Here is a 22,228-nt window from a genome sequence, read left to right on the forward strand (position 1 = left end):
ACACAATATTCTGTGGGCCTAGAGAAATCACAGAAAACGCTCTGAAACTCTGGCACTGCAGCGTCCGTTCTCCAAAAGTGGCTGGCACTCAATGAGTTAATATCGGTTATCGGCATCGGCCAAAATTTTCATATCGGTGCATCCCTAGTATATATATATACTGTATGTATACGCTATGAATCCAGCCTTATTGTAATAGTCTTAAAGATCTAATGAAATTAACTAACAAGCTACAAACCAGCAATTGTTGATTTAATCAGCAATCCTATTGGGCATTATTATTGCATAACAAAACACATTTATGCAGCTTGAGAGAGAAATGCTTACTTTGTCGAAATATGTAGTGTTACATCATGTCTATAAAGCCATTTGAATTGAAGTGAGAGGGAGAGAGAGAGCATCCAACCTGTGCATAATTTTCATCCATGATGCTAATGAGATGTGTGACCTGGAGAATACTGAGCCGTCTCTGATGGACCTTGTGATAGCCCTGCCCCTGTGTGTTGACTTTCTGCAGCTCCTGTAACATATAACATACCACGTCTGTAAAATATCGTTTGAAGTAACATACGTTATGATGATCCATCAGTTTGGCAATACGGCCCTGCCCCCTTTAGGTAGAAAACACAAGCCACTTGCAATTGACTTCAATGTAAAATAGCGGTAGCGAAAAAAAGAAATGAAAAAATACAATACATTTTGTGTATCAATGACCCAAAGACACCATGACCTGACCAGACCATGTGCCGCCTACTAAATTGCGTATTGCCAATCTTATGTATAATGTTACAACAGTATAATATTTGACTGTGGCTACACTGAGTGTAGCCTGTGTGTCGCAATGATGCTCATCCTTACCACCGATAGCCATCCTTGGTCGTGTTGGTTCTTTTGAATTGCATTCTGTTGTGGCAAACAGGGCATCTTTTTTTCCTTGCCAACAGCCTCTCCCCCTGGAGCCATCCTATCAACCGTTTACCTCCTTGCGCTGTCATCTCAAGTAATCTTCTTATCAAAGTCATATTATGCAGAGTAGTGTGTCTGGATGGAATCAGTTAAGTAGTCTCTGTGCAGTCTGCGTGCACAGTCAAACAAGGAAGTTAAGTTTGTGCTCCTTCGCGGACATTTACCAAATGTTACGTTCATGAAAACTAGGAGGGAAGACAGATGTGACTAGATAAACATCAATTGAATGGGTATCATTTCAGAGCTGAGGTTTGACGGGGCATTGCGTTCAATCTAGAAAGTAGGGAATTCGAGTTCAAACTTTGGAGTTCCAAATTGTTTAGAACGCGTGAGTTGATGGCGTGTGATGTATGTGGGGATTTTGGAATGTCGGATTTTCTGCATGGGCTCTTGAATTACTCCTGAACGTAATGACGTATGCTACGTGCGCTGTCAAAATACGCCGCCAAAAAAGTTACTAGTTTCTATCGCGAGATCTGGCTACATCACTGCAAGCTGAGATAGAGCTGAACAGTCACGTGACATTTCTTGACCCGGGAGAGAGTTTACATTTCTCCATAGACCTTTTGAAAAATTCTTAGGCCTGAGCAAAAACAACAATTAAAGACACGTCACTTGACTGTACAGCTTAGATAGTTAAAAGATATTGCCATGGAAACGTTATCTTCTGAACTGACCAAGATTCAAGATTGAAGACATAAAATCTCAAATAAAAATAGACAATAAAAATAAAGACAAGACATAAAATGACACGGACATTAATAAAAATAATCTAGCCTACATCGTAGGGGGTTGGTTTCATCTAATTCAGTGGGAAAATATTTTGAAATGTCAATAGGCCTATGGCTTCTGTAGAAAAAGAGTAGTCCGCACACTGCTGAACAAGATGTTTCCCAGATGGATATACAGCTTCTGTAGCCTATATTTTTATTGCTATTATTAGGCTCTCTGGATTTTAAGTAGCTTACAATTAAAATTCATTCGGGAAAACAAACAAATTGGGGATGATTTCAGGATTCTGTTCTCATGGATAAAGAATTTACCTAGGCTATAGAAGTAGCATTACAACAGAGTTCATATTTGTTTAACAGGATGGAAGATGTCCAAATGTTAGGCTATATCGTCTCTCCAGAGATAGAGTCTGGAAACGATTAGATTTTTGGTTCTATCCATGGTGAGCCAGAATAGCCTATATGTGCACCAGATTAGGCTGCATGAGAAAAATATAGGCTATGGTCCATATAGTCTCAATATCTTTCTCACAGAGTGAACATATATTGTCATCAATATTGAGACATACCCTGAGTAATTCTTTAGAGGGTTAGATGTTATTTTGAAGTGTGTTTCTTTTATTTTAGCTGAGTCGTATGTTCCATCTCCCGGGGATGAATTCTTCTGCGGGACAGCCTTCTTCTAAAGTAGGCTAGGCTAATTGTTGGAGTAGGCCTATTTGTCCAGGAATAAAATCCCTTGAGTGGATAATGAAGCTAGTTGTGGCTTTATCGGTTGGTGTCTATTTTTTTCTTATTTTGGAGAAACACAATTTATTGGAGAAATACTTTACGTAATTTAACAGTTTGATTTAGAAGCGTTTACATATGTTTAGTAGGCTACTAAATTTATCATAATCCTGAAGATTACCATTAGCATCCATTAAATCATTTATACATAGGCTAGACCATATAGCCTATTTTTCAAAAACCTATCTTCATAAAACAGGGACTTATTCCGGTGCAATAGGCCTACATGTTTGTTGTTCCATAGTAGGGTTGTATGTGGTGAAAAGTGATGCACATATAGCCTAACGATTTCCACAATCACAGTATTTGCTTGTGGAACTCCATAATGATACATTATTGAAGTCTGCTGTAATAAGAAATGTCAGTCATCCTAGTTTATTGAACAGGTAGTTAGAAATAGAGTACCAGAAGGATTTGGAATCTTTAATCAAGATTTCAGCAAATGTATTTACAAACTTCCATTAAGGCAATCAAAATCTATAGGCTAACTTTTAGGCCTCCATCCTTTAACCATATTGCTTTTCTTCATAGAATGTTTGTTTCTAAAAAAAAAAATACATTTGGTTCGATATAGATAGGCTATTATCAATTTTGTTTGTGACAGCATTAGAGTAGGCTATGAGGGATGGATAGCCTAAATCTTGACAAACATTCCATCTTTGTTAGATAGGCTACATTTGACCGAATATCGAGAGGTCTCTTTGGAGCCAAGAGTTTAACCTTGCTTTGCATTCTTTGATTTTATTTTCCACATTCAAAGTTTGACTTAGTTTTTGGTCCTAAGGTAAACTCCCAGGTAGGCTATTTGATTTCCGACTTGACAGGAATATTATAGGCTAAATCTCTTTTAGTGTTGTGTCATGGATAGCAAATAGTTACATTTTTGTGTTTAATGTTAATCCTGATTCCTGATGCTTTTGAGATTATTTTTTTTCCTATAGTTGGAGGGATTTGATGTTTAGCTATTAATAGCTAAATGGGGTAAGGACAGTAGCCTGGGTAAACCAACGCAGCCTTCAACGTGACGCCACACAGGCTGTGCCTGTAACGTGTTTCATCGTGTCGTGGTCCTGACTGATAGCTGATAACAGTCCCGGGGAAGCTGGGTTTCCACACTCCATACCAGTTGGTGGCGGTAATGCACCAATTCGTTCTTTGCGAACCACCAATACATGTAAAAAAAGAAGAAGAAGAAGTTTGGAGCTGGATAGTGGACACATCTGCCAAAAAACGCAAAGAAGAAGAAGACCGACAGACACACACCACACACGTTTCTTCTGAACAAAATAAAACCTCCACTTTGGTAAGAAAGACATGCAACCCGTGCCTCAACTGTAAAATTAACATGGCGTCACTAGGATTAATAGTCACTAGCGTTACACTAGGGCCTGTGTCCTTAATCGCGTATGACATGAAACAAGTTACCAGCTACTAGCTAGTGTTAGCTAAACGTAGCTAGGTAATGTTAGCTAACGTTGGTTAGCATGGCATGGTTGCCAACGTGAAAACACGGCAAAAGCTAACCACGCTATCCCTTGGCTAACGTTCTTAGGCTAGCAGCTAGCTAACTAAGGCAAGCTTCTGGAACCCCCTAGAACAGCGTTTCTCAACTGGTGGGTCGCGACCCGTTTTGATCAGCATATTTAATTTGAGTTAAATTCAGACTATTGAAACTGGATTAGCATGACCAGGTTAACTTGTTTTATTATTATTATTATTATTATTATTAACTTGTTCAAAAACATATAGGCATGTAATTCAAGATAAGTCTGCCTTTTATTTCATATTTCATACAGTTCAAATAAGACTTTCTGAGCATGACCAGTTTGACTTGTTTAAATTTAAAAACATATAGGCCTGTAATTCAAGTCTGCCTTATTTCAATTGGTTTTTAGCCCTAGTTGCACTTCTGTTGCACTTTTTTGTTCATTTGAGGTTTATAACAGTGCATGAAGGCATTGTGTATTAAATGAATGCGCTATTTTTTCTGCAATAAATTTGAGTGGTTTAAATAAAAATCTGAAATTTGGGTCGCGACTTCATGACAAGGAAAATAGTGGGTCCTGAGGCTACACCAGTTGAGAACCACTGCCCTAGAAGTACAGAGTAAAAAGAGCCAACAGCTCAAATAAATAAACAACTAGAATGTATAGTCCATTCTCTCCCTTGGAATAATAGTGGGACACACAAATCACTGTCCATATTGGATTATACGGTGACTTGACTGACATAAATGTTGAATTTTATCTGAATTAATTTATTTTCCCCCATAGAGTCATGCCGATGACACGCACAACCAAACGAAAAAACGCACCAGAGCAGAACTCTGCACCAGAGAACCCTGCACCAGAGAACCAGTCTGACAATGAAGGTAACATACAGGGATGCAAACTAGTCACTTTTAGGTGACAGTCACCTTTTTTATCCCAAATTAGGGCACTTAAGTTAATGAATTCTGAGTGGGTTTGTGTATCTGTCACCTTGTTCACTCTGCATGAGTTTGCATCCCTGAACATAAACCCATTTTAAATTGTCCCCAAAAGCCACTAATAACCATAAATTACCATCTTTTTCTTCAGTCTTTGTTGTACATACAGTGGGCCCTATGGTTGCAATCGGCGCAGAAACTGCGTTTAAGGCCTGGCCTAGCCCAGTTAGTGGGTGTGGACCAGCGCACTCGCTATTTTGGTATCGGTGCTACACGCAGCCTCAACCATTATAACCACGCCTTTTAAGCGTAAAATTATGCATAGTCCGCTCATTGGAGAATTGCAGTAAAGAGTCACACGCTTGCCTTTTAAGCTCCAATTCCAGGACAAATCAGGTTAAACCAGACAAAGCCAAGCGCTCTGCCCCCCCCCCCCTCCCTTCATCCCGTCTGTCTGTCTCCATATATAGGCTATAATTCCATATTATTATGCTTCTCAAACCAATCTAACTGCAGTTTAAATACTGCAAGCATGTAAATACCCTATAGCAAGATCAGCTAGAAAAATATAGCCTATCCCTATATGATGAGATTACCGTAATTAGATTGGTGAAAGTTTGTCCAGAAAGATATCATTTTCTCTCGCCTGCTGCAGGTAGGATGATGCACATAAATATACCCTACATTATGTAAAGTCATTGCATAAATGTGTTTTTATTGTAAAACTAAATGTGAAGTAGGGCCAAGTTATTGGAGCGGACATCACAGTATAGCACATGACATTAGAAGCGCTTCCCCTGTCACTTATCTAAATCATGTTAACTCGACAAGGGATATATATAGGCCCAGGAGGACATATATTATGTTTCACATAGGGTGGTGTTTTCATTTCGATGTTTTCTTTGGTCCAATATTGAAATGTTCTACAATTGCAGGTTGTGTTACCATTACACATTATTTAGATCTACCTTTTATATCTATTTCGGCTCATTTGGTTGCTATTTAGTAGCGAAATGGAGCTGCACAATGCATGCTGGGGCGGCTTTAGCTCAGGAGGTAGAGCGGGTCGGCCAATGACGCAAGGGTTGGCGGTTCGATCCCCGCTCCCTCCCAGCTGCTGTCGTTGTGTCCTTGGGCAAGACACTTAACCCTCCTTGCTCCCTATGGTGTGTAGGCACCCTGCGTGGCAGCCTGCCGCCATCGGTGTATGAATGGGTGAATGTAGACTACCTACTGATTGTAAAGCGCTTTGGATAAAAGCGCTATATAAATGCAGGCCATTTATGCTGGGACATGCCAGGCAGATCGTTACTGTAACTCATAAACTCATTTCCCCTTCTTCTCAAGGGGGCGGCTGTAGCGGCTGTAGCGGCTGTAGCTCAGGAGGTAGAGCAGGTGGTCCACCAATCGCTTTGGGTAAAAGAGGTCAGTGGTTGGATTCCCGCCTCCTCCAGTCTGCATGTCGAAGTGTCCTTGGGCAAGATACTGAACCCCAAATTGCTCCTGATGGTGTGCCAGCACCCTGTGTGGTAGCCTGCCGCCATCGGTGTATGAATGGGTGAATGTACCTACTGATTGTAAAGCGATTTGGATAAAAGCGCTATATAAATGCAGGCCATTTACCATTTACTCAAGAGGACTTGTCTGGAGCTAGGCTATAAACTCCTTGTCCATGGATCACATTTAGGTGTTCTGTTGCACCTGTTTTATTTTGGAAAAGTAAATGCATGATAGCTGTGGGATATAGGCTATTGGATTTTATGTAATTTTTTTGTTCATTGTATTTGCACAAAAAAGCTCTGTCCAGTAACCTGGAACACTTTTATTTTGAGATTTGTTTGAGTGAGATGGTCCTACTTCATGCAAATGATAAGAATTGTTATATGAATCTTAATTTTCAAACAAAGTTACATTACAAAAACGTTTGTGTAAGCTGTCAATTGTTGTTCTTAGAAAGAAAATCCGAATCGGCAAAAATCGGTATCGGCAAGTCAGACTATTCAAAAATCGGAAATTGTAACGGGCCAACAAAATTGTAATCGGTGCACCCCTAGTAAGATCGTCCAATTGCCACCCTTTGACATTGCCAATGCACGATGTCATTGCCCAAACCCCCGTTGCGTGAATTCATTAAGAATAGAGAGCCGCAGGGATGACGTATTTTTGTAGTCAGAACGCGGAAGTCCCGGACTTCCTGGTTCTTCACTGTTTCTGTCTATGGGATTTTTGAATGGGTTTTTGCCGCGATGCTTCTAATAATCTCTCTGGGCAACGCTGGCTTAATCAAACGTGAACCAGAGTTCAGCCGGATAATCTTCACACATGAGGACCACTTTCATGAGTTTTGTAGCCTAAATGCGAACCCTAGAAGTAAAAAGCTCGAGCTAAACTAATCCAGAACTACACACTGTCGCATAGGCTTCCACGTCACGTCAGCGCTCAACCTGGACTGTTGTTGGATGTGTGCACTGATTACCCCGGGCTGAACGGGATGAACCAGGTGAGGGAAAGATAATTTCCGTGTTCGTCCTTTGAAGTGGTGACGTTATTGACGTATATATATATATATATATATATATATATATATATATATATATATATATATATATATATATATATATTAGGGGTGTCACGATACGATACGTATCACGATACTGGGTTCACGATAACGATACGATACGATACGATTTTAACAATATTTTTTTAAACTTGAATAATGACAATATATGACTGGAAAAGTAGTATTTGATTTGAAATGCACAAATCCAAAACATGCTGTTGTGGGAAATTGTTATTACGGTACAATAACAACTAGAAAAAACATGAGATTGGAGATAAGGCTTATCTTGAAATAGAATGAGTTACACCGTCACTTAGATTTACTTTGAACTAAAAGGTTTCTCAGCAGTATAAATTCTCATTATGCATCTTCAGTTTTTCTTCAAACTCAAACAACAAGACTTTTCTTAGTCTATTTTTTATGCATCTTCAGTTTTTCCTGTCAAGTAAACAGTTTTGCCAGAAACTCAATTGAATGGTTTCTCTCCTGTATAACTTCTCATGTGTCTCTTCAGAGACTTGTTCAACTGAACTACTTTCCACACATTGAACTTCAACAAACAAAGACGTTTCTTAGTCTATTTAAAAAAAAAAAAAAAAAAATCGCGATATGAGATTTCATCTCAACGATACAGATCGTGACGTTTTACTATCGCGAAATTTCGTGGGACGATATATTGTGACACCCCTAATATATATATTTAGCCGTTTGCTAGCTAGCCGCCCTTTTAACGGCACGTAAAAGCTTCAAAACTCATAAAAGTGGTCCTCGTGTGTGAAGATGATATTACTAAACACTGGTTCGCGTTTGATTAAGCCAGCGTTGCCCAGAGAGATTATTAGAAGCATCGCTTCAAAAACCCATTCAAAACTCCCATAGGCGAAAACAGTGAAGAACCAGGACTGTTGGCATCAATGATTTCCGGACTCATTCCTTCGGCTCTCTATAGGTGACATGTAAAAATGGCACGCCACTCTCCTTGCTACTGCCATGCAGGGTTGTGTTGCTACAAAGCTTAGACGTGTAACTGAAATGGAACGGCTTATGACTGACCACAAATTTGGGAGTAAACACGGCAAAATAATAAAAATGATCTTAACATATTCAAGTATTGAATACATCTGTCTGCATCTTTTTTTGTTGAAGAGATTCAACCACACTCATCAACCATGGCCAAGTTCAAGGCTGACCTGATGAAACTAAAAGGGGAGAATCGGCTACTGAAGGAAGAAATCCGTCTTCTGAAAGAGGAGAACCGGCTCCTCAAGGAGCAGCGGGACTTCAGCAGGGAGAAGGCTCTCTACACTGGGGCCGGCCCCTCAACTTCAAAAGGTAACTAGACTGTTCCTCCCAAATCTTCCTCCCAAAACCAACATGGAAGGCTGTATCTACAGTCTAAAGGAGTCTCGATTATTTAATGGTTGCAGTCTAGGAATGCAGCCAGGGGCAAGGGTGAATCTGCCCAGCCCCCCAAAAATATCCAGGGTTAGTATAAAGCCTAGAAATTTTGTTTTCCAGGTGAGGAATATGCTTGAATTTGAATATCCTCATTGAAAAGTGCCTGATTTTCAACTTAATCAGGTGTTTCATTTAAACAATCACTCAGGTAAAACAAAAACTGTTTAATACCCCTGAAATTAGATGATCCCGTCATCGTATTTATTGTCTCCTGGCGTCTCACAAAATACACAAAGTGTACCGTGGAGTGGACCTGAGCTGGCGTCTGACACAAGACAAAGAATATCACAAGATATCGCACTGTCTGTCTTAGTTTGGATTAGCTGTTTATTTAGTCTTCTACTCTTTTACTTGTAAAGATTTTTTGAATTTTAATCATTGTGTGTCATGCATTGTATATTTGGTCTTGGACCCCGGAAGACTAGCTGTCTAGGCAGCAGCTAATGGGGATCCTTTTAGTAAACAATAAACAAGATGTGGAGCACAGCAGAGTGAGCCGGACTCGGAGCTAGATTGACTGACATTAGCCGTTTTCACTGCCCAGCCCACCCAATTCACCCATTTTGTGTCTAAAATGCAGGAAGCAACAGAGGTACTAGTAGAACAGTAACCAGGGCCCCAGCACTGGAACACCAAATAGATTGGAAGTTGGAAACCCTCATTCATATTCTGGGGTGGGAAGTGAAAAGGGCAAATGGGCTCTGAAATGAAAAGGAGTCACACCCCCCCCCCCCCCCCCCCCCCCCCCCCATTATGATGGCGACCATCTGCTCTCATCTTGCTAAACATACAAGCTAGCTACTGTACCTGCTCATCAGCTGACTGGATTTAGTCATATCATCTCACTTTCGTCATGCCTGGCTGGCATAATGACAACTGGCTGGTTAAATAAAGAGGTTAAATATAAAGAACATTAAATGAGCAAACATTAAATAATCATGATCAAAACATACAATGGAAGTTAACACTTTCAGTGCCACGGCCCTTGGGCAAAAGGTTGCTTGCTGTGCCACATAGGCCGCAATGCATTTTAAAACAGTCATATAATTTCTTTAATAATTACTATGTAAACACTGAACACGCACAAATAACGATGAGACTCTCTTCTATCACCTGCAAAAAAAAGTTTATTGATCCCATTTTCCGTTCTTTAGTTATGAGCCGGAGAAGATAGCTTGATTGAACGAAAAACAGAGCTTTTTTTCTACGAGCTGAGATAATGAGCCTTTTGTGAAATTAAACATTTCAAGCACATCACTGACTCTGAAGCTAATTTTCTGATGTAGTCACACCTCAAAAATAATTTCCTTCAATAAAACAGTGAAGGCAAGGGAATTTTGTTTGGAAGAATAATATTTTTAGCTGAAACCAGCAGCGCTGGCGCCTGCATGCGCTGCTGGTTGCAGCTTCTTGCTGATCTTTTGCTGCTGGTGGGCATCGGATATTCTGGCTTGCGTTTGCCAACCCTGTCCTGCTGTCTGGGTCTGTGTTGTGTACTTGGCTCTGCGTGCCCACCTCCCCCCCTCCTCCTCCCCCCCCCCCGTTGTGGGAGGAGTATCTCTCTGCTCTGCTGTTTTATCTGCCTGTGCTCAGCACTGAAAAAGGTCGCTAGATCCTGCTTTTTTACAGCCGCGTGTACCAGCTCCCATGCTTCGAGTTGAGAATAATAACAAATCCACGGCTGATCATGTGTTGCAGCGGACACGGAGGCTGTTGCAGCGGACACCGAGGTGCTCAATTGTGATAGCAGATTGGCTGCTGCAGGGGCACAGCTAAACGTTGCTTCAATGAAGCCGCTGCATACGGACGGATGCGATGCGATTTCCTTCCCCCCAATGACTTCTTCTGTGTGTTTCACTCCACGTTCTCTCATCTGGAGAGCGCTGTCGCCACCTAAGGGTTCTGTAAAATAGGTTAGACACATTCAATACCTCTGATCTTGTAAGAGGCGATGTAAGAGGCATAGATCGACACCCCCCCGTCAAAAAAAAAAATTCGAGTTATTGACGCCATTTGGCGTCGCTGGCACTGTACGGTAAATTTCTAATGACGCCATATGGCGTCGCTGGCACTGAATGTGTTAATAAGGAACAGCTGTAAAATAAACTGACAATATACACATTGATTGCAGGGATATTGTAAACCTTCACAGTTTCATCTACATTAACAAATTAAGTAAGATGTGATGATAAAGGCTTCGAGAATCTGGGAATTTTTGGTTTAGGTACCTTTACACTGCTTGAAAAGTGTGATCCCTCAATATCTGAATGGCCGTAAAAACCGCGGTCGACGGGTGAAAACATGCCCCCCAAATTCTTTTATTTTATCATTCAGTTCATTTGATTTTCATTTCCATCTCTAACACCCCGGAGAAAGACGACGAAGAACACACTCACAAAAACAAGTGCTGTTGTGCACCCTATGATTTAGCAACTTCATGCATTAAAGGAACACTCCGCCCATTTTCAACCAGCTTTGTATAATTAGAACATCTGTAGTATATCAGAAAACTGTAAACTGTTTTGAAGTCTGTCATTTAATTTGAGAGTTATTGAGTGTTAAAGTGTGGACCAGTGACATCACTGGTCCATACTAACTCAAATTAATAACTCATTAACTCAACATTAACTGTCAAACTAGATGACGGTTTTGAAGTCATTCATCTAGTTTGACAGTTATTGAGAGTTGATTTGAGTTAATGAGTTATTAACTCATTAACACTCAAATAAAAATGAAAAAGGACAATCAAAATAAACAAATCTAATATATTTACCGTACTAACTTTTATATATGGCTTTATATATGGCTTCTATAAGCCAACGCCTGACCCGCTCCTCAAACAAACTGGACCTGGTCCACTGCAGAACTGAGCGCTGTAGGAAGAGCGCTGTCCCCCATATGATCAGACTTTTAAATACCTAATGTATTGAAATTGTACGCATGTTGTCCTTGTCCTTTTATCTCCTTAGCGCCCCATGTAATGATGTACTCACAATTCAACAATTCGTTGCCACATGTACATCTTTGAGTTTAGTTTTAAATAAATAAAAACCGTTTACTACTCTGTTTAAGGGTCCCACAAAAGGAGACGGGGGGATTCTTCAGTCTCTTCTGAGTTCTCAGACGACTCTTGTGAAGGGAGGAAGAGGAAGAGTAAGAAAAAGCACAAAAGACCCGAGTATTCAGACTCCTCTGATGATGACAGAAAGAAGAAAAAGACTAGAAAACCCACATCATTTGGAAAGAGAGGTAACCCATCATCTGGAAAAAGATGGCTCACATTTCGATTGCTTCTGGAACAATGCACATACAAACACTTATGACAACACATTACACTTAACAAACATGCACTGATTTATTTTATTCTCTTAAGTGCCCCCAAAATTTGGTAAATTGCCCCCGTTTTTAGAAATTGGGGCAAAAGTTTACCTTTTTTTATTTTATTTTTAATTCCACAATTGAAGATAGATGGCCTGGTGGCTAATGGCTTTTTGCAGACTCCTGTCACATGGACCTAGCTAGCAAGGTCTATGGAACATTTTCATCTTAGTGGAAGCATTTTTATTGAGACACTGCAGTCACATGTCAATCGTAATTTCAGTGTAGCATGCTCATGTCGATTTATTTCTCAGGCATAAGGCAAAGGTAACTCACCCACACACACAATTTGATATAGGCGACATTTACCATATTCAAGGTTGGCCCTATTACGAAACAGTTATGTATTTTTGAGTATCCAGGACTGTATCAATGTAACACTGGAGTGAGGAAGAGTAGTGCACTGCAGACACAAGATGACCAGTTTAACTCCTGAATGTCATGTCATGTATACTCAGGATTATCAATCTATTTGTGTAATTATGACACTGTGTTAACCTATATTTTCTTTTGATGTGTCTTGTAGTTCTGACCCCAGAGGACGTTGTCCACAGGTACCGGGCTGTCCTGAAGGTGTTCCGGCAAAACCGGAGCATCGCCAACACCTGTGAGGAACTCTGTGTTGACCGCAACACCATCGCACTGACTGCGGTCATCGCAGATGTTCTGATCGCCGCAGAGGGCGCCGACTTTGGGGAGCTGCCTGTCTTCAAAGAAAAGGATACTCTGGGGAACTACTCAAAAACATGCAAGGCATTTTTAGATGCGAACCAACCCCTGCAGGACAAGATAGCTGCAATGAAAAAGTCCACAGAGCTGCTCCCGATAAAATATAAACTGCCTAAGTGAGGGGTAAAGGCCTAAAGTGCAGTAATTTAAAGCTGCATTCAGCAATGTTTTTTTGTTAAAATAAGTGTGAAATGGCTCTATATTCTGACAGCAATTACTGAAATAGAGTGTTTGGTCAGTGACTTGAAACCCCCAACCCCCCGCTGTCCTCTATCTCTCTCCTGTAGTCGTGCATGCAGGGCAGATGTTTCTCTGCAACGGTAACTCGCTGAGTAACCCCGAATTCAACGCCGCCATCCCTGAGTCTCTACGACTTACGGTTGCGGAGATACGTCCGCCCTGCATGCAGGACTACAGGACAGAGATAGAGGACAGCGAGGGGTTTGGGGTTTCAAGTCACTGACCAAACACTCACCCAACATTGCTGAATGCAGCTTTAAATTATTTTATTTTATTTTTATGTATTTTTATTTCTTACTGCACTTGTTTCAGGGATTTGTCAGTGTTATTTTATACAACACTTTTTTTAGTGGTCAATGGGGAGTTCAACCCTGGTTTTATTTGATCTAAAGATCTGTATTTTTTTATGAAAGTTCACTGCTCTTTTCTATTATTTATCAATTACTAAAACATTCCAAGTGCACATAACATTTGCACTTTTTTTGTATTTTTGTTAAAACATTCAAAATATACACGAAAATTCGCTGCACTTTTTATATGTAACCATAACAATTTACAGTTACAAGTTTACAGTTACAAGTTTTGCACTTTTTTTGGATACAAGGAATGTATGCGTGTCATGTTAAAGTTGTGTGAACTGTTGTAGTTTTAAAAATGTAAACCTAGGTAGAGATCCATTCAAGGCTGGGTCCATAGCGTCTTCTTGTTTTCTCCCAGTGACGTGGTTTGTTTACAAAAATGCTGTTCGGGTATTTGACATGCACTTTAAGAGTTTGTTTACAAAAATGCTGTTCGGGTATTTGACATGCACTTTAAGAGTTTTATAAAGTTACTCTCTTTGACAGCTCACCTGTTTTGGCGTATTTGTCACAGGGTTGGGGTGTGTGTGAGGACACGTAATAATAATAATAATGTGTTTTATCTTGATGTATTTGATAGCTGGTATAGGGGTGCTGTTTTGGGTAGGTCCTGGGAACTGTGGGTGTTTTCCTCCTATCTCCCGACAGCTAATTACCGATGCAGTGTAGGTGGAGAAGCCGACTCACGGACACCGTGTCGGAGCGGAGAGCCAAGACTTTGGCATGCACGGAACACAAATGGAGGACGCCAGCCTCCGGCCTGGTCGGTAGACAGTGAAAGAGCCGGGAGAGCAACGGACATCCTGGTGGAACTGCTTGTTGACTGTTTTACTTGAAAACGTTTTTGCAAATGTATGGTACAAGTTTCTAAATACTGGGTAAATACCTGGTAATTACAGGAAATATCTGAGTTACTGTCAGAGAACACGGTCAAAACTAGACAGCCTGATGGGTAATAGTGGATGTTAATGATCTACAATTACCGGGAAAGTACAAGGTAATACCAGGGTAACAAACCACGCTTCCTTTTACAGTACAGTTCCACCTAACTTACAGGGTAACTCGTGAGGTTTTCCTTGATAACGTTTTGGAAATGTATGTGGTACAAGTTTGTAATTACGGGGTAATTACCAGGTAAATACATAGGAGTTACCGGGAAAATATCAAGTAAATGCTATGTAAATATGCAAGTAAATATCAGATAATTACCGGGTAAATACCTGGGAATTATCTGGTAAGTACCTAGTAAATACTGGGTAATTAAATAGGAAATATCTGAGTTATTGCCAGGTAACACTGTCAAAACTACACAACCTGATGGGTAATAGTGGAGGATTGTAATCTACAATTACCAGGAAAGTACAAGGTAATACCAGGGAAAGAAACCACGCTTCCTTTTACAGTACAGTTCCACCTTACTTACCGGGTAACTTGTGATGTTTTACTTGATAACTTTTTGGAAATGTATGTGGTACAAGTTTCTAATTACTGGGTAATTACATGGGCGTTACCAGGAAAATATCAAGTAAATGCTGGGTACATCCCAGGTAATTAAAGGGGAAATATCGCCAGGTAACACAGTCAAAACTACACAACCTTATGGGTAATAGTGGAGGATTGTAATCTACAATTACCGGGAAAGTACAAGGTAATACCAGGGAAACAAACCATGCTTCCTTTTACAGTACAGTTCCACCTTACTTACCGGGTAACTTGTGAGGTTTTACTTGATAGCGTTTTGGAAATGTATGTGGTACAAGTTTCTAATTACTGGGTAATTAACAGGTAAATACATGGGAGTTACCGGGTAAATATCGAGTAAATGCTGGGTAAATACCAGGTAAGTACCTAGTAAATACTGGGGAAATATCTGAGTTATTGCCAGGTAACACAGTCAAAACTACACAACACGATGGGTAATAGTGAAGGATTGTACAGTAATCTACAATTACCAGGAAAGTACATGGTAATACCAGGGAAACAAACCACGCTTCCTTTTACAGTACAGTTCCAACTTACTTACAGGGTAACTTGCAAGGTTTTACTTGATAATGTTTTGGAGTGTACGTGGTACAAGTTTCTAATTACTGGGTAATTACCAGCTCAATACCGAGTTACCGGTAAACATCGATTAAAGGCTGTGTAAATACCAGGTAACTACCAGGTAAATATCCAGTAAATACTTCTAATTACCAGGTAAATACCAGTCCATACCTGGTAATACCTTGTACATATCGGAGTTATTGTCACACTAACATGCTCACATTTAGACGAATTGATAGGTAACAGTGGAAGGTTTATATTCTGTAATCTATAATTACTGGTTAAATGCCAGATAATTCCCAGGTAAATACCTGGTAGTTGTCAAGAAAATATCTAGTCATTATCGAGTATTTACCTGGTAATTACCAGATTATTACCCAGGAGATACTACTAATTACCAGGTAAATTCCTGGTAGTTACTGGGTAAATACCTGTCCAATGTTGAGTATATACCTGGTAATTACCTTATAAAGATCTGAGTTATTGTCACACTAACACGGTCACATTTAGACTAATTGATGGGTGATAGTGGAGGTTTACAATCTGTAATATATAATTACTGGGTAAATACCAGGTAATCACCAAGTAAATAACAGGTAATATTCAGAAAAATATATAGTAATTACCGGGTAATTACCCGGGAACTACCCAGTATAACTACCTGGTACTACCTGGTAGTTACTGGGTAATAACCCAGTAAATACTAATTATTCTCAAAATTCTAATTACCAGGTTATTACCTGGTAGTTACCGGGTAAATGCCTGGTAATTACCGGACTGTAAAAGGAAGGGTTACCAAACATTCTTTTTTTAGAGGTTTCAGTACAGAAAGTGTATGAAACCCATGACCACAGTCGTACATTCTGTCATTGTGTTACTCGTGCAATTATAATGAAAATAAAATATTCCCCTTTCTGCTGGGGACCTCCTGAAACCTCCTTGACTTGCCTTGGGCACAAACAGTTTGAAAGCACTACAGTAGCACACATGAGACAGGCCAACCAACACATGACAGAGAACATGAGCACCGTGCTGAAATCATCACATTGAAGCAAACTAATCAAGACCTACAGTGTGATCTTCATCACACTAACAAACACACAATACGTTGCAATATGCAACATCACATGCATTGTTGTCTGTCTTTACTAGAACTAATGATGTGTATAACACATGTCTGTTTCAGAGGTCAGTACCACAGGCAGAGAGCAGAGTCTCCAGTACCCAGCTGTGTGTCTATGAAGAGTGACCGGTCTAAAGACATCGGCAAAGACTTCAGTAATGAACCTGGACCTTCAGACACAAAGTAAGGCTGCTTTCTCACTGGGAACGATTGCTTTCGTTCTGTTCCGTTCCATTCCGTTCCGCACCCGGGAACGATTGCCCCCATCCCCTCTCCCCTCTGGTCAGCTTTCTCATTACAACATTTATTCTGCGCTCGGAAACAAAACAGAGTGCAGTTGCGTCATCAACTATGCCTGCAGTGTCTCCTTACTCCGTTTGTTGTCTATGAGGTTCGGAACATTTGGCTTTCACACTCGCAAGTGTTCAGTGCCCGGGCACGCCAAAGCGCTCCCCAGACCACCTTTTCAAGTGGATCCTGTCACGGTTCCCCGTTGCGCGCCCGGGGGCAGAACGGAACGGAACGCAACGTTCACACTCATCAAACGTTCCGAAACTGGGGTCAATTTGGGTACAAGTGTGCTCGGGAACGCTACCTGGGCGCCAGTGAGAAAGCACTCTAAGATGACTGTTATGGCTCATTTCCACCACATATAACAGCACAGTACAGCTCTACTCGACCTGGTCTTACTCGTCTCTACTTGATATAGACTCTGTTTCCATAGCAAGTTTACTCGCCTCCGCCCACACCTGGTCGTCATAGCGACCGCATATCTGTCCTCCACCCATAGCCGAAGTAGGCTATAACGTATAACGTTAAAATTAAATCCATACACAGAACTTTTAAACTGATTATGAAATACTGGTGCCTGTAAATGACCTACAGTGTGGGCAAATGTGAGAATCGGCCAGGAGAATGGATATCACTTTGTTGTTACTCAAACTCACATGCATGCACTGCGCGGGGACGGGAGTTGCGCTACGGGCAGAAGGGAAGCCTCTACCCCGGCGGCAACTCACCAGGCAAGACCGCGGCTTCGCTAAACCCCCGCCTGCGGCCTAGCGGAACCGATGTTACACACAACTACAGGGCTTCCCGAGGAGCGGACTTTTTCTCTCTCAAAACAATTGAAAACCACCGTCATGTTAAAGCTGAGCAAGGAGATCGATTTTATTTCACCAGAGCCAAAGGCAGCAACACAAAATAAATAACAAAAGAGAAGGTAAGCCAAGCCCCACTAAACTGCTATCCAGCATTGACAGTAGACAGTAAACACGATTCTGCCTGACCAATCAGTCGTCTGCAGTGTTTTCACCTCACGGTATGGTACCGGGTTCACAGCGCTGGAACCTCAACAAAGCAGGGACCAAAACTAGCACGACTCAACGCCGACTCAACCCGGGCTGTCCACGTTTTAGATCGGTGGAATGAGACAAAAAAGCGAGACGAGCTGGGCGGGGCCGCGCTGATACCAGCGGTGGAAATGGGCCATTATACCAGAGGTGCCCAAATTATTTTCTATGAAGGGCCAAACATTAATCTGGATGGAGGGCCATGGCCCAAAAAATAAATGTTGATATGTGAAAAATAACATTACATGAATAATAAATAAATAAATAAATAAAATGGCAGATTAAATCACTTTAGCATTCTATAGAGCACTGGTTTTCAAACTTGTTCAGATCAAGCACCCCTAAACTGACACAAAACATACCACGGACCCCCATTTGATAAGATTTTTGCTTTTGGAGGTTTTATTACAGAAAGTGTATGAAACCTAGGACCACAACAGTCATACATCATTGTGTTACTCGTGCAATTATAATGAAAATAAAATTCAGCTGGCGACCTCCTGAAACCTCCTTGACTTGCCTTGGGCACAAACAGTTTGAAAGCACTACAGTAGCACACATGAGACAGGCCAACCAACACATGACAGAGAACATGAGCACCGTGCTGAAATTATCACATTGAAGCAAACTAGGGCTGGCACGGATCGGAAAACCCACGGATCGGATCGCGTTTTTCTCTCAAAATTAGATTTTCGATTAGATTTTTTAATACTATTATACTTCTCTAACCATTTGTTGCCCTGCACAGCTCAAAAAATATTTTTTTCTTATGACACAATTTATGCTTTTACTCTGAAGGCAGAACAACCCAACTTCCTGTTTTAGGGGGCACTGCGCCTAACTTCCTGGCTGTTGCGTGCTAACGTAGTCACATGACACGGGTACAGACCAGACCGGGTGAGTCTGGAAACATAACGTTGATGCTACGTTAAGCCAGTGATTCCCAACCAGGGGTACGTGTAACCCTAGGGGTACTTGAGCAGCTTGCAGGGGGTACTTGGAAAGATTGGGATTACAATGTATTTCCAAAATGATAAAAACTGGTGACTTTTTCCCAATTGAAAACTGTCAAAATTGTATTAAAGAGGAGTCATTCAAATTATATTCATTTAATGAGATGTGTTAGAGAGGCCTACTAAAAGTTTAATATAAGTTTAATATAACAACTTTAGGAGAATTATGGACACACATGAGTGAGGGAGTACTATCGGCATGGTAAAACAGCTCAAGGGGTACATAACACAAAAATGGTTGGGAACCACTGCGTTAAGTAGTGCTGTGAATCTTCACTGGCCTCACGATTCGATTCGATTACGATTCATCTGTCTTCGATTCGATTAAACGATGCATCACGATGCATCGCGATGCATCTTAAATCGATGCATCACTTTTTCCGCAATACATGATTTATTTTTTCTAATTTTCTTTTTTCTCACTGTGTGGCTACTTTTAAAATAAAAGTGCATTTGGAATTGCATTGTATTATGATCCATAATTAAAATAAACAACTGCATGTACTTACATTCTATTTTATTTGATTATAATTTTTTTTTTTTTTTTAACACATTCACTGCCAGCCGTTTTTTTTTTTACTGTAGGTAGGTTCTGCCAGAGGGTTTTTTTGAGGATTCTGGCTCATCTTTCAAGACCCGAGGATTCTTTTCTGCTAAGATTTTGTGAACACACAATATCTCAAAAGAACTAATAGAATGTGTGCTTTCTCTGTCTAAAAGAGTTAGTTTGTAGAGTTAGTAGTTATGTAAGCATTAGCAGTTGAATACAGCATGGTTTCAGCGTCAGAAAAATTATTCTGAGATAAACGGCTTTTTGTGAAATTCGATAGAACAGTCACTTTAACCATTCATTTTTGGCATCAGTAAGACGTCAGACATCTAAACAATAGTTTTGAACAGTAATTTCCTCCATAACAGCAGGAAACCCCCCTCTGCTTCCAACTCCTCCCTCCGTGGGCGTTCTTCTTGGCTGCAGCGGCCGTGTCACAAGCTTGTCACCAGTCTCACTGCTTTGCTGCTGCTGTGCCTGTCTGCGCGGCCGCTCTTTGAGGAAGTCTGGATGGACTCGCTCGCTTCTTGGAGTTTTGGTTGAGAGCTTTGATGAAGCTTTTGCGATTCTGGTCATATTTATGCTGCGTGTTTCAAAGTGTGTTCCACCCGTAATCTATTATGCAAATTTGCAATCCCGCACCGCCAGCAATCAGCGCGAAAATGAAAGCGTTTTCGCCAATCCATTTTCATGAGAATGGCTTCGTCACACTGCTTTTTGCTTGCCTTCCTCTAGTCAGGAAAGCACTGTCGCCACTTAGTGGGTCGGTGGAATGGGTTGTACACGTTGTACACGTCCAATACTTATATAAGAGATGTAAAAGGGTTAGATGCACATCCCACCGTCAAAAAAACAAAATCGAGGCAGTGAACGTGTTAATAATCGATTTTTGATATTTGTTAATCGATGCAGAATCGTGCACGTCCACATCGCGATGCATCTTATAATCGATTATGTTTGACACCCCTAGCGTTAAGCTACTCTGTGGCCCCACGTGTTGTTTTGTTGTTATGTGTCCAAGGCAACATTTCACCGTCCGGCGGTGATATGTGTTCGTGAAACGTGTGCGCGTGTGTCTGCTGTGCTCTCGTTATCTGCTGCTCGCATTCCTGTGCTTTTTCAGAGGTGTTGAAATAAGTTTGTTGTCTTTAGTAGCCACTAGCCACAGCCTTCAGAGAGACTTTACAGCGACGACAAGGGATGAGGAAACTCACTTGTGCTTGCCATGATGCCTGTCTGTGTCTGGCTGCGCTGCAGGCGTTCTCATACACTAACGTTAAACATTAAATTAAACGAAGGGGGGGGGGGGGGGACCATTGACGTTCCGAACCGCGTTCCGAACCGTGGGGGCTGATCTGTACGGGTCACGGATTATCCGTGATCCGGCCAGCCCTAAAGCAAACTAACTGAGGATGCTCTGATTAAAGACAGCCACCGCCACTCTCTGTCCCTCTCCTCCTCTTACACACACACACACACCCCCGCATACACACATGCACCCATACACACACGCACGCACACACACACACACACACATACGCACACACACACACACACACACACACACACACACACACACATACGCACACACTACGACTATGTGCGCTGCAATCACTTGACTGCCGTAGCCGATCAACATCCAACTTGCCACAATAATAAAAAAAGACTCTCTCTTGTTTAATTGCCAACAGCAACAGGGCCACAAACTGAAACATGAAACAAGCATATTGAAATTGAAACAGCAGACTTGAACCTGGACCTCCAGACACAAAGTAAGATGACTGTTATACCAGAGGTGCCCAAATTATTTTCTATGAAACTTACATTAGGATTTTAATTGTTTAGCTTTACGTTTTTAGCATTAAATATATGGATATAACAGCTAGATAACCCAGGAGATGGTGCAGTCCACCACCCCCACCATTGGTATTTAGTAGGGTCCAGAACGGTTGCTCAGTCTTTGGCTGTCCAGGTCTGGAAGAGGTGGTGGACGACTCCCGGTGAGACACACGTGTGGATCAGCATGGAGGAGGAGAAAGAAAGGAGCTTCTATAAACCACAGCAAAATGATAGAAACATGTTAACTCAAATGTGTGCACTCAAATGAGAAACATGATATAAATAATGCTACTAAATGTTGACCATGTTTTAAACAAAGCCTTTGTGTCGGTTTGTTATGTGGTGGTGGTGATGATATGTGTATTGTAAACGTAAAATGTGCTACAAACTAACTGATGAACAAAGGGAAAGGCGTTTTGTAAGGGTGTTTTACTGACACGATGTGTGGCGATTTGGTGCAGCCTAGGCTTCCCGCGATTTCAGGTGTTACCAGTGTTACACGGTGTTGGGGGATACACCGATTACATAACGTGCCCACCGGTAACACCTTTTGTTTTTATGGAGGAAGAATTGAAAGGAAAACTCCGCAGTTTCAGCGTGCGCCGGTGTAAATTACAAGCGTTCCCTCTCGGCTGCAGTGTGGCTCTGCTGTTATGGTTAGACCAGCAAC

The 22,228-nt window shown here is 41.2% G+C and overlaps 1 protein-coding gene across 1 annotated transcript; it reads left to right on the forward strand.

Moving 5' to 3' along the window:
* The first annotated feature begins 6,264 nt into the window (after nucleotides 1-6,264).
* Nucleotides 6,265-13,892, forward strand: LOC310793584 (uncharacterized protein). Its single transcript, XM_083655407.1, has 4 exons — nucleotides 6,265-6,339; nucleotides 8,621-8,806; nucleotides 12,005-12,181; nucleotides 12,837-13,892. Exons 2-4 carry the CDS (start codon nucleotides 8,644-8,646, stop codon nucleotides 13,157-13,159), a joined length of 663 nt encoding a protein of 220 aa, XP_083511533.1. The 5' UTR covers nucleotides 6,265-6,339; nucleotides 8,621-8,643; the 3' UTR covers nucleotides 13,160-13,892.
* The last annotated feature ends 8,336 nt before the right edge of the window (nucleotides 13,893-22,228 follow it).

Source organism: Poromitra crassiceps, assembly GCF_964638095.1.
Source record: "Poromitra crassiceps genome assembly, chromosome: 2".
Classification (NCBI taxonomy): domain Eukaryota; kingdom Metazoa; phylum Chordata; class Actinopteri; order Beryciformes; family Melamphaidae; genus Poromitra; species Poromitra crassiceps.